Source organism: Paralichthys olivaceus, chromosome 11 (assembly GCF_024713975.1).
Source record: "Paralichthys olivaceus isolate ysfri-2021 chromosome 11, ASM2471397v2, whole genome shotgun sequence".
Classification (NCBI taxonomy): Eukaryota; Metazoa; Chordata; class Actinopteri; order Pleuronectiformes; family Paralichthyidae; genus Paralichthys; species Paralichthys olivaceus.
This window is the reverse complement of record NC_091103.1, coordinates 3,583,703-3,596,241: the sequence shown is the minus strand read 5'-3', so window position 1 is coordinate 3,596,241 and position 12,539 is coordinate 3,583,703. Positions and strand designations below refer to the sequence as shown.

Sequence of the window (12,539 nt, the reverse complement as noted above, 5' to 3'; positions counted from 1 at the left end):
ATCGATGCAGGCTCCACCTTTTGAAAGCCTTCTTAACAAAGCTCTCCTCTGATCATAGCACTTATCTTTTACCTCTGCCCAGGTGGTTATGTTTTCACCCCCGTCTTCGTTAGCAAAATTGCACGAAAAACCAACCAAATGGATTTTCACGAAACTTGGTGGAAAGACGTGGAATGGATCAGAAAATATCTCCATTATCTCAGAAAGCTTTCTGTGACATTGTGAGTTCACAGTTTTTTCCAGGAATCTAAAAAATCATGCACAAAAAAAGAAACTGTTCTATGATTGAATGAGGACATGAATGAGGACATGAATGAGGACATGAATGAGGACATGAATGAGGACATGAATGAGGACATGAATGAGGACATGAATGAGGACAGACGGGCCTTGATGGAGATATTCGCTCGACTGAGTGCTATTCTGGTTTGAAACGTTTGAGTATCCAACCTGTTTCGCAAAATTTCAAATAGTTTTTAGTTTCAGCCACTTTGTTTGTTTTCTTTTCAGTTTTTTTCACACACACACACACACACACACACACACACACACAGCACAGGCAGCTAGAAGGTAAAGATATCAGTGTATTGGATAACAATCACTTACTCCACTTTTAATTTGTACATTTATCAAACAAAGTGTTGCTCCCTGACTTAATGTGCCCTCTTTGTCTTTCAGGTACTTTGCCAATGAGCCTTTTGCAGACCTGCATCGCCTCGAGGGGCTGCGAGGCATCTTCATCGCCACGCTCATCAACGGCTCGGTCAGCGAGAACAACATGAGATCTGTCATCACCTTCGACAAGGGAGGGACATGGGAGCTGCTTCAGCCACCTGCTGCCGACAGCCTGGGAGGAACTGTGGACTGTCAGGTACAGTGAAGCGGAACAATGATATAATAATAATAATAATAATAATCTATTAACTGTGTCAGCTCATGAAGACAACTTGATAAATGTCTTATTGCGACCTTCGTCATTTAAAGGCCGCAAAAAACTTTTAAAGATTGGGATTTTTTTTCTGAAATCCAATATGTTTTTAACCTTCTCTTTTCACTCGACAGATCTCGGCTCCTGTCTGATTTCACAGTTTAATTATAATCACTCAGAGCAGAAACTAAACAACACCCTGTGATCCTTCTCTCCTTCAGCTCAGTAAAGGTTGCTCTCTTCACCTGGCCCAGCGCTGGAGCCAGCTGTTCAACATCCAGCTGAGGAGGATGCCCATTTTATCTAAGGACTCTGCACCCGGAGTCATCATGGCCACAGGTGGGACGAAAAGCATCCACATCACAGATACGAGTTCTTCCACAAGCTTAATAATCACATTCTTCCAATTCTGCAATACAGTGGGAAAAAAACTTTTACTTGGCAGCAGTCATCTTTCTTATCGCAGCCTGTTGGAGGATTGTCTCAGTGATAGAGCTGCTGTTATCATCGGGTTATGCACCAACTTCCTCTTGTTCTGATGACAGACAAATTCGTCCTTGACAGCAAAACAAGCCGTGGAAACCCACAGGTCTTCCTCTGTGGTCACTGCGCACCGTGTCTGTCTTTGTTCGTAGAAATGTGGTTGCGCTTCTGAAGATCTTACACTGGAAACTTCTTCCTCAGTTTGTGCAACGTGCAGCGTGCAAACAGGCGAGAGATCCAGATGAATTAACTAAATGAATTGGAAAATGGCTCCAGACAGAAGTCATCAGAAGGAGGTAGACGCTCCCTGCAGTTTTACTCTCACAGCTGGTGGACAACATTGATGTCTTGATGCTCTTCAGTGTCTGGGAGGCTGCTTTCCCTCTAATTAAATTCTTACTACATAAAGAGCGTGGAGAGAGAGAGAGAAAGAGGGAGGGAGAAAGAGAGGGGAGGAAGGATGAGTGGCAATCACTGGACCCATTCACTTCATTATCACTTGTGAACAGATGGGCTAATTACTGCTGCAGCCCCCAGAGGGCACTCGACGGGTCACACACACTCAGACAGGCAGCCACACAACCTATACAACCATGATTACATACACAACCTGAACCCACCATTCTTCCACATGCTTGACTAATATTTCAGTTTGAGGATATTAGTGTGAAATGAATATACTTTTTTATAATTTTTTTCCATATACTGTATTTAAAAGCACCAGACAATACCCGAACTCACATACGTGATAAAACACAGACAAACAGTAAATTCATTTATTTTACATTCGTGCAGAAGTTAACGTGCAACGTTCAAAAGGAGCCCTCCATCAAACGTTAAACGTTTTTCATTCTCTTGACATTTACATCCAGAGTTTGCACTAATGAGTGAAATCCATTCTATCCTCTACCTGCAAATGGCTTCCTGTGCCGCTGGCTGCCACACAACCCCCCAAAAATATCATTTCCACTCTTCACAGTCGGTGACGTGTTCTCCAGGCAAATTGAAGAAGTGGACTTTAATGTTTCAGTTCTGCGTACAGGCTTCTGAGGATGACTCCTTCGTCTGATAAACTCTGCTGCCGCTGCTTAGTATTCATGCGGGGGTGGTACTTTGCCTTTCTGAACAGCAGACCTGCAGTTTTATTAAACTCTTATAAAAACATCTGTAGGATCACTTTCGCTCTGTTTCGAAATCTTTTCCTTTCGTTGTTTCTTAATTCTCGTTTCCCCTCTGTTCTCTTTAGCTGCTGTTTCTTAATGAAATGTCAGACAGTGGAAATTTATTTACGGCCGGAAGGATTTAACTTTTTATTGCCTTCCTCGCTCTGTAGTCTTCAATCAGCTTAATTTAATGATGATGATGATGATGATGATGATGCCACACTTCATTAGGGTGGTAGTAGCCAACTGATGAGCAGCGCCTGTTGTTCATCCCCCCCCCCTCAGATCTTTCACGTTTATGGCCGACGCTAGCGGCAGCCGTGGTCAGAGGTGGTTTTGTGGTTTTGTGTCCGTCTGTCTGAAAGTGGTATGTTAGAAACTTCCTGAGGGGGTTTCTTTTGATTGGTTCTAAACGTTAACTTGAATGTGAGGATTTGAACTCAGTAGAATTTGATTTATCAAAAAACCAAACAGAGACCGATGGGCTCTACTGAGCGACATTCTAGTTATGATTTGTGTTTTGTCTGAATCGATGAAACTAGACTTTGTTGGAATCTGGAATTGTATTTCTCTTACTGAACTGATGCAGTAGACATAAACCAAGAACAACAAAGTTTTAGAAAGTCAAATCTTTTTTTAAATTTTAAATCTGTATCACAAAAAAGAAGTTAATAATTGTATTAAGTTCTTTTTATGTCTTCCCAAGCTTCACGTATTAGGATTCTGGGCAGACGGGAACATGAACTGCAAATTGACTGGTTGACCGAGGTGAACAACTGTGTGGTGATAAGTGTCATTGTTGCGTCAGACTACAGAACCATTCTCCTCGTACTCTCAGACTCCTTTAAATGGCATATGGCTTTTACTCCAAGTGGAGTCTCTGGGACTATAAAGACCTGATTGATGGAGTACTGCTGAGACGGTCGTTCTTCCAGCAGGTTCCCTCATTTCCGCAGAGGACTTCTGAGGCTCTGTCGGAGTCACTTGCCTGGTTAGTCACTGTGGCCAAAATAAGTTCCTGGAAACACTCAAAGCTTTTGGAGTGTTTTTATAACCTCGCTCTGATCTGTGCCTGCCCCCGCAGAGAGCTCCTTGTACTTGGAGGCTCAGACGCAGGTCAACGTTTTTAATTCATTCAGCAGAACATCAACATCCACTGGATGGAATGAGAAAAGATTAGGCTCAAAGTTGTTTTCCCTCTGGGGTGAACTGTATTTACTCTGGTGATGATATCATCAAGTGGCTCCCACCATCCAGTACAACCAGACACATCTCTGAACACTTTCACTTTGCTCACAACATAACAAACATGTTTGACAACACCAGTAAAACTACTGAGGATCAGAAACAATCCTAGGATTTAAACATTTACTCGATAACGATGAACATTGCTGTTGATGTCAGGAGTGTTCAACCAGGTCTGCACCTCTGAATGTAAGAAGTATTTCATAATGTGCACCTTTCAGGCTGCAAGTGTGCAAGGCATGATATACTGCGTGTAAAACAATACCCCTCACTATACCCCCCACAAATACTCATATTTATGTGGTATCCTTACTATAGCAGAAATAATTGACACTTAAAGCTGTGCAGAGTTTTTTCAGCGAGTCGATTAAAGTGCGCGGCTTTGTAGATGTTTGTAACTTGATCCAGACAAACTCCACTTCGACTGCTGGAAGCTGAACTTCGTCACAAAGTGCTTTCATTAGTTTTCAACAAAGTTTAAGATGAAATTCTTTCATATGAATTTCTAACCAAAGTAGCAGAGAAAGGCGAAAACATGTGAGATGTATGCACATGGTCGTCTCGCGGAGGCAGTGGTGAAGTCCCAAATCTACAGAAGGGAGGACTGCAGTGTTTTTGGTCTGGTTTGATTACTTCATCACTCGCATTAACGAAGCTGAAGACGAGTTTTATGTGTTCTCAGCAGAAGAAAGTATTTGACACTGCACGCAGCAGCCACATGCATGAGAAGTGACAGAAGTGAACGTGGTGGTTTGACTTCTTAGGTTACAAATTTTCCAACTGTGAAAGCAACAACAGTGGTCACACCAAGACTGTAATATTCAGTGGGAAGCTCCAGCAGAGCCCGCGTGTGAAACGTCTGTTTCTCCTCTGACTGCAGGATCTGTGGGCAGGAACCTGGCCAGCAAACCTAATGTGTATGTGTCGAGCAGTGCCGGAGCCCGGTGGAGAGAGGTCAGTACACAATCTGACACGGATCACAGGAAAGACACTGCTCGCCTGACTCTCGGAGCGTTTTTGAAACATTGCAATGAATTTCACTTCAGTGCCTGAAAGCGTGATAGACTTCTCTGCATCTTTGCCTCCTATAGTTTAATTAGTCCCTTATTGAATATTCTGAATACTTGATTGAATAATTCACTGTTTCATTATTTGAAATATATATAAGAGAGAATATCCACTCCTCATTAGCCACAACTATTTTTTTATGGTCTTTAAAGCTGTAAACCTAATCTCTCCACATCCAGTATAAACAGAACATCATTGAGTTCAATAGAAATATTGATTCATGCAGCTTTAAATCCTTAAACCATTCTGTGTATGTTTGTTGTGGCTGAATACACTGAATCTGATATTTCCATGTAGACTCACCTCAGTGTTCTCATTTACAAGTGACCAGTATTTTGGTTTGCTTGGTAGACGATGTGTCTAAATTAAAGATGCTATTGTCCAAAAGTTGAAAAAGCCTTTAAAAACCCAATGAAATGAATTTCCTGTTGAGAAGCGAAGCTGGGAGTTGGAACCATAACGTGTTTTTCAGTGTTCTGTCCTTTTGCTGTTGCATCCTATCTAGGAAGTCAGGATTGTGTTAAGAACAGTTCTTTCAGATAAATTATGTTATATCTAAATGACAAAATATGTCAAGTCACAGAGAAATATTACTGTATTATAATATTATGGCCTATTAAGCACAGTTCCTCTCATCCAGGCACTGGCAGGCCCTCATTTCTACACTTGGGGGGACCACGGTGGTATCCTGATGGCTATCGCACAAGGAGGCGCCACCACACATCTGAAGTAAGTCCACAAGATCTGTTTAAATGTTCTCCCTGTGGAGGAAGTCCAGCTAATGTGAGCTCAGAAGCAGAATCTGCCGTTCGGTTGGTTTTAGCTAAACAAACGGTTTCAAACATAAAACCTAGAGAGGCTGGAAGGTTTCCACGTCAAATCCCCGAGCACATAAAGCGGCGCACGCACCGGCGGACACGCTCGTAAATAAGCAGGAGCAGATTGTGAGAAAGTGAAGCAGCTTGATGTTGAGGGGAAAAAACAAAATAAACCTTAAGTGAACAGAAGCGTAATAAAACATCTCTAAGCCAACAGTAGCACCGCAGGCTTCATGGGCAGGTGACACGATATACTTGCTTTGTTTACATGCAGAGATAATTCAGTGTTCCTGCGTTTGGGTTAAAAAAAACCTGGTTGAGATGTTTTTTTATGCAAAGGATGAATTAAATATCAGCCTCGTCTCTGGCAGGTTCAGCACCAACGAAGGGGAGACCTGGACCGACTTTCAGTTCTCCGAGCAGGAGGTGTATGTTTACCAGCTGCTGACGGAGCCGGGGGAGAAGAGCACCATCTTCACCATTTTCGGCTCCTACGCAAACCAGAGACACAGCTGGCTCATTGTTCAGGTCAACACGTCGGACGTTCTGGGTACGTTTGAGAGCGAGGAGGAGGTTGAGGTGTAGACAGAGGAAGAGTTATTCTTAGATGATTGGTTAACTCACATCAATAGCAATAAAATGAATGTGTGACTGATTTGCTGAGTTGTAACCTGAACTGTACGCAGGTAAAAATAAGGGATCTTCTCAAAAACAGTGAGAACGTTATCGTAAGAGTAATGTCTCTGTTTAGAATATCCAGACTTAAACCGACCAATGGTTTGTTTGTTGAAAAAATAAATAAATAAAGCCCATAAATGTGATTTTAAAATCAGCATTAATGTTTTTCATCCAAGAGCAGATCTGTCATTTTATAATTTACAGCTCAGAAGCACATATGAGTGTGTAGTCTCCCATTTAGTATAAGAAGTACACCATAGAAGCTACCTGCTATACTATATATTACTAATACAGTATAATCAATCTTTTTTTCTGCAGGTGTCCCGTGTTCAGAGGCCGACTATAAGCGCTGGTCTCCGTCAGACGAGCACGGAAACGAGTGTCTGCTGGGCAGAGAAATAACGTTCAAGAGACGAGCTCCTCACGCTACATGTTTTAACGGAGAAGAGTTCGACCGGCCCGTCACCATCTCTAACTGCTCGTGCACGCGCCAGGACTATGAATGGTAAGAGACTCACTGAATCCCTCTTTCATCAGGGCTGGTTGTTGGAATACAAAGTATTGAATAAGTATTGAACGTCTAACTTGGAGTTTGAGATGGAAGCAAGGTCTCAGGTTGAACTGGAGCTTCTGTTACCTGGATGAGAGACAAAAACAATATTGTAAGGGATAGTATGAGAACTATAAGGCTGCAGCATACGAACAGTCTGTGTTGTTCCCAGTGAATCAACTGAAATGAGAAAACAAAGCAGAGAGCATCTTGAAAATGAATATTCAGAATGAACTGTGAAGTGAATCACTCTGGTTTACGCTTCACTTCAAACTTCACTCGTCCCCAGTGGGAACAGAACGTCACAGACAGAACTCAGGTGTGAGCTATTCATCATGATCGGCCTTGAAGTGTCTCCGCCTGACAAATTCACTTTGACAGTTTTAAACTCAGATACAGAACTTTTTTTTTTTTTCAAAAATCGAACAAACTATATGAGTTGAATGTACTGATATTTAGACATTCCATACTCACATGACATTTTTTACAAGTCACAAGTGCTGAGAATTTTTAATACATGTTTTCATTTATATATTAATACAATTAATTTCATTTATTTACAAAGTTGTGCCTGAAGGTCCATCAATTCTAACAAGCTGAATCAAATTTCACACACTCATAGATATCAGTCCTCTCAATGTACCTGATTTATTAATACTTGACCCATTACAACAGGTTTGGTGGAGATCCTTCCTGTAGTTTTTTTATTCCATTCAAACCAACCACCAAACAAACAAACAGACGGGTGAAAACACAATCTCACTGCAGGAGGTAATAATTGGTAAGCAGCTCTTTGAGTCAAGACGAGGCAAATTCTCTCACAGCACATTATAATGACCGAGCACAAATGATTTCGCTAAAAAAAAAAAAAAATCTATATTCATTAGCTTTAATGTGTCTGGGACTTCTTGTCTTATTAGAGGTAGATGGAACTGACTGGCTCATAGCTGACTTTCATTTCATTTAAATACTGGCAACCCAATACATTACAACCCAAGCCCACTCTGCACATTTTTATTGCTCCCATCGCAACTCATCAGGAGTCTGTTTTGAAATGCACATCATGCGCCGCCGAACAATCCGAGGTCAGAAGTTAACTGTGGTTTCTTCTTCTCTTCTCTCCTAATTTGCTCTTTCCAGTGACTACGGCTTCAAGCTGAGTGAAGACCTGTCTCTGCAGGTGTGTGTGCCGGACCCTGAGTTCCTCGGTGACCTCTATGCTCCTCCGGTCCCGTGTCCTGTAGGCACCACCTACCGGCGTAGCAAAGGGTGAGCTCCAGTTATCTGACTTAGCGCTTTACCCAATATGCAAACTTCATTCTTCTTTGTGGTTTATTTGCATAATGTCTGCCGAACCATTAACCATTGCACGATAACACTGAGGTGAGTTAGACAGTTAAAGCTCATTTTCTCCTCGGCTTTCTGCTGCAGCTACAGGAAGGTACCGGGCGACAGTTGCAGTGGAGGAGATGTGCAGTCGAGGCTGGATGGAGAGATGCTGCCTTGTCCCGTCGGAGGTGAAACTGCACTTCATTAGATTGAACAAGGCTTTGAACATTTGAAGTCCCCTGTGCAGTTTTCTAATACATTTCATGTGTTTCAATCACTGAGGCATTTCCTCTCTCTGAAAAAATGTAATCCTGCATTTTTCACTCACACGTTTGCTCTATTTCGTCCTTGTTTGAGCATGAACAGAGTAAAAGTGTGATACCAGTGAGAGTAGCCTGCTGTATTAGCATTTACTGCATTTAAAATGTCTCAAAAATCCTTATTGAATTTAAGGTGCTGTTATTTTGCTAGCTTTTTCTACGTGTTTCTGTATTTTGTTGTTTGTTTGTGTGCAGAATGCAGGTATGTAGTGGTTAGATCAGGTTTTGCATACTCTCTGTGTATCAAGTCTGCAATACCTGGGAAGGGATTGAGTGCTCAGTCTCTTGTGTTCCTGCAGAGAGTAACGAGTTCATCCTGTACGCGGTGAGGAACTCCATCCATCGGTACGACCTGGCCACCGGCACAGACCAGGCCCTGCCTCTGGCCGGCCTCAGGGAGGCTGTGGCTCTGGACTTTGACTACGACAAGAACTGTTTGTACTGGGCCGACATCTCCCTGGACACCATTCAGGTGAGTTTTCAGACATGAACTTCAGAGAGCGTCTGCACTACTGGATCCAGACTTTCCCCCCTGAAGTTTGCCTTTCATACATAAAGTAGTATTGGCTCATTCGGGACATTCTCCGGAGTTTTTACTGGAGTGCTGGCAGGAGAGACTCCAGAGAAAGTATGGAAGCTCAGCGTTAACGCGTCACAGTCATCTCTCGTTTTACGGTAATTACACTCAAGGTTTCACATGTAGGGTCCTGTTGTCTGTCTCTCTTTATCCCGCAGCGTCTGTGTCTGAACGGCAGCACAGGTCAGGAGGTCGTGGTGAGGAAAGACCTTCAGAACGTAGAGGCCCTGACCTTTGACCCCATCAGCCGACTGCTCTACTGGGTTGACGCTGGAGCGCAGAAGATTGAGGTACAGAGGTGTTGTGTTTGTTTGCCCATAAACCTGATAAAAGTAGAGCTGGGCAGTACAACAATATCAATAATCATCGCAATATTATTTTCATCAATAGCATTTTAAGAAGTCCAATATACAGTACATCCATAAAATGTGTGTGCATTGTGTAGCACGGTGAGGAGAATAGTTCTACCTTACATCTGGAAAAAGTTTTGTTAACAAGTGTTTAGTATAAAGAGGAGATTAAACAACAATCCTTCACTCCAACACTGAACATGATAAATATATAAAATACACACAGATGCCTCACTGTTGTTGTGTTTGAAGGTCTCTAACCCTGATGGAGATCTGCGTCACACCCTGCTCAACTCGTCTATCCTGGAACATCCCCGTGCTCTGGTTCTGCTTCCTGGAGAGAGGTACACACACACACACACACACACACACACACACACACACACACACACACACACACACACACACACCCATGTGAACACAAGAAACAAAGCTCAGAAGATCATTCATACTCTCCTCGCTTGTCAATGAGCTCAGCCGGCCAATATTTCATTTTTATTCTGTTCGGCAAATGAATTTAATTTTGCCTCGCTGCTCTCACTTAACGGTTCTCTCCTTTCAGCTGTTTCTTATTAAAGGAAAATAAGTTCAAGACTCTTGTATTTGTGAGGAAGGAGACACTGCACTCTCTTAAATCAAATCTTAATGAACCTTTATTAAAATGAATAAGATAAATAACAAAAACAGAAGTTTTTGTTTTCAAACTGTCACAAATTTGGATCCATTAACAAACAGGTTAAATGTGTTAAATGTCCATTTGAAGCTTTCGAATAAAGTTAAGTTACTTCCACTCAAATTGGTGCTGTCATCTTCCCACAGTCTGATGTTCTGGACGGACTGGGGGGACCGAGCGGCCGGTGTTTACCGGAGCTACATGGATGGAACCAATGTGTCCTGCATTGTGTCAGAGGGGGTCCGCTGGCCCAATGGGATCACAGCTGATGACCACTGGCTCTATTGGACCGAAGCGTACAGCGACCGCATTGAGAGGGCCAACTTCACCGGGGGCCAGCGGAGCGTCCTCATGGAGAGGCTGCCCCACCCGTACGCCATAGCTGTCTTCAAAGTACGCCAGTATAATCCGTTTTTTTTAAAAAAACATTTCGATATAATGCAACCTGCTCCTGAGCTTTCATAATTCTCTTCATGTTGAATCTTAGAATGACCTTTACTGGGACGACTGGTCCAGAATGGGAATTTTCAAAGCTCCAAAAGCTGGTTCCCAGAGCAACGAGCTGATTGTTGGCAGACTAACCGGAGTCATGGACCTCAAGATCTTCTACAAGGGGAAGAATCGAGGTGAGGAACAAAGAGGGGGGACCCCACAGGCCAGAAACCTCAGTATACACTGTCTTAGTTATGGCCAAGGCTGCAGATCACAGAGAGATATTATCTCACGCTGTCTTGAATATGCCCATTAGGCCATAACGCCTGTGCCGACCAGCCCTGCAGCCTGTTATGTCTGCCTCAGCCCGGACACAAACACACCTGTGTCTGCCCAGACGGCACTCCCACTGTCACCATGCCCAACGGCGAGCTGCAGTGCCAGTGTCCCTCCAGCTACCAGCTCGTAAACAACACCTGCGTCAAGACTGGTGAGACGAGAGCAAGTTCTGCAGGATCGGTGTGATCATGTGGGGGGAAAACTAGCTGATGAGTGAGTTGTGTGCATGTAATCCTTCTTCTCCTCCAATCAGAGCACAGCTGTTTACCCAACCAGTACCGCTGCTCCAATGGCCGCTGCATCAGCAGCATCTGGAAGTGCGACAGCGACAATGACTGCGGAGACATGAGCGATGAGCAGGAGTGTCGTACGTATCCAACAGCATCTAGTTCCCACGGTGTAGATAAATATAAGGGGACCACACATATTTATTTGTCTTCTTTTGTGTCCTTCTACTTCAAGCTACTACAACATGCGACCCGTCCAACCAGTTTCGCTGCGTAGCCTCAGGATCCTGCATCCCGCTGGCATTCAAGTGTGACCACGAAGACGACTGTGGAGACAACAGCGATGAGGAGCACTGTGGTAAGATCTGGTGCTGGCTGTTCATAGCGTCAGCAAAGGATGCGTTGGAGGTGCTGTACTTTGGTGGCTTTCTCAATAAGCTGTATCTGCTCCAGGCCATTTTAGACAGTGTGAAGATTAGTGTTAAATGATGGAAAAGAAAAATAGTGGAAGCAACAACATCAGATATCACAAGTATGTTTATGTGAAGAATTGTTTTTTTTTTTATGGTAGAAGACTCGGCAAAGCAAAGAGCCCTGTGGAACTCCACTTCACTGTATTGATGTTAAAGTCTCTAAAACAGGAAGAAGAACAGAATATGCTAATTCAAAACATGCTTAAATATTGCAATACATTATATTTACAGACCATTCTGTGGGTATTTTTTGTGTTTGTTGACTTACTTTATTACAAAACCACTTAAACTCAGTAAAAGTATTTTTTGGGGGGAATCCCTGTATGTCTGTACATTTTTGGGTCACGTTAGAGAATTTCTTTCGCACACTCAGGACAACACAGGGCTAACTAACTGTATTGTTGGTCCTTCTCTCAGAGTCTCACCAGTGTGGCCCGGGGGAGTTCACGTGTGCACGAGGAGTTTGTATCCGTGAGGCGTGGAGGTGTGACGGAGACAACGACTGCAGAGACTGGTCAGACGAGGCCAACTGCACAGGTTCCTGACCGCATGATTTAGCTCAATTAAAAAAACAAACTGAATGTTTTCCCAGGTGTAACACAAGTAATCAAACAAATGGTTGTGTACTTAGTGAGGTACACGTCGACTGCATGATCACAGATATCTATTTACATCCTAGACCAAATGTGTGAAACGTGGTAATCCTCTTAATCACCTTTAACCTTTTAATCACTCTGTGTTTGTCCCTAGTTGGCCACCATACATGTGAGGCCAGCAGCTTCCAGTGTCACACAGGTCACTGTATCCCACAGCGCTGGATGTGTGATGGTGATGACGACTGTCAGGATGACTCAGACGAAGACCCTCGATATTGTGGTGAATATTC

The 12,539-nt window shown here is 43.2% G+C and overlaps 1 protein-coding gene across 2 annotated transcripts in view; it reads left to right on the top strand.

Annotated features, from left to right (window-relative positions):
* Nucleotides 1-12,539, top strand: part of sorl1 (sortilin-related receptor, L(DLR class) A repeats containing) — a 53,106-nt gene that overhangs the window by 28,142 nt on the left and 12,425 nt on the right. For both annotated transcript variants that reach the window (XM_069535074.1, XM_069535075.1), the window contains exons 9-26: nucleotides 679-871; nucleotides 1,150-1,267; nucleotides 4,700-4,773; nucleotides 5,528-5,616; nucleotides 6,077-6,255; nucleotides 6,702-6,888; nucleotides 8,074-8,202; nucleotides 8,365-8,450; nucleotides 8,882-9,054; nucleotides 9,318-9,449; nucleotides 9,762-9,853; nucleotides 10,329-10,575; nucleotides 10,670-10,808; nucleotides 10,931-11,104; nucleotides 11,207-11,320; nucleotides 11,416-11,538; nucleotides 12,071-12,190; nucleotides 12,404-12,529. In XM_069535074.1, the coding sequence (XP_069391175.1) occupies nucleotides 679-871; nucleotides 1,150-1,267; nucleotides 4,700-4,773; nucleotides 5,528-5,616; nucleotides 6,077-6,255; nucleotides 6,702-6,888; nucleotides 8,074-8,202; nucleotides 8,365-8,450; nucleotides 8,882-9,054; nucleotides 9,318-9,449; nucleotides 9,762-9,853; nucleotides 10,329-10,575; nucleotides 10,670-10,808; nucleotides 10,931-11,104; nucleotides 11,207-11,320; nucleotides 11,416-11,538; nucleotides 12,071-12,190; nucleotides 12,404-12,529 (2,495 nt within the window). The remainder of the gene's footprint in view (nucleotides 1-678; nucleotides 872-1,149; nucleotides 1,268-4,699; nucleotides 4,774-5,527; nucleotides 5,617-6,076; nucleotides 6,256-6,701; nucleotides 6,889-8,073; nucleotides 8,203-8,364; nucleotides 8,451-8,881; nucleotides 9,055-9,317; nucleotides 9,450-9,761; nucleotides 9,854-10,328; nucleotides 10,576-10,669; nucleotides 10,809-10,930; nucleotides 11,105-11,206; nucleotides 11,321-11,415; nucleotides 11,539-12,070; nucleotides 12,191-12,403; nucleotides 12,530-12,539) is intronic.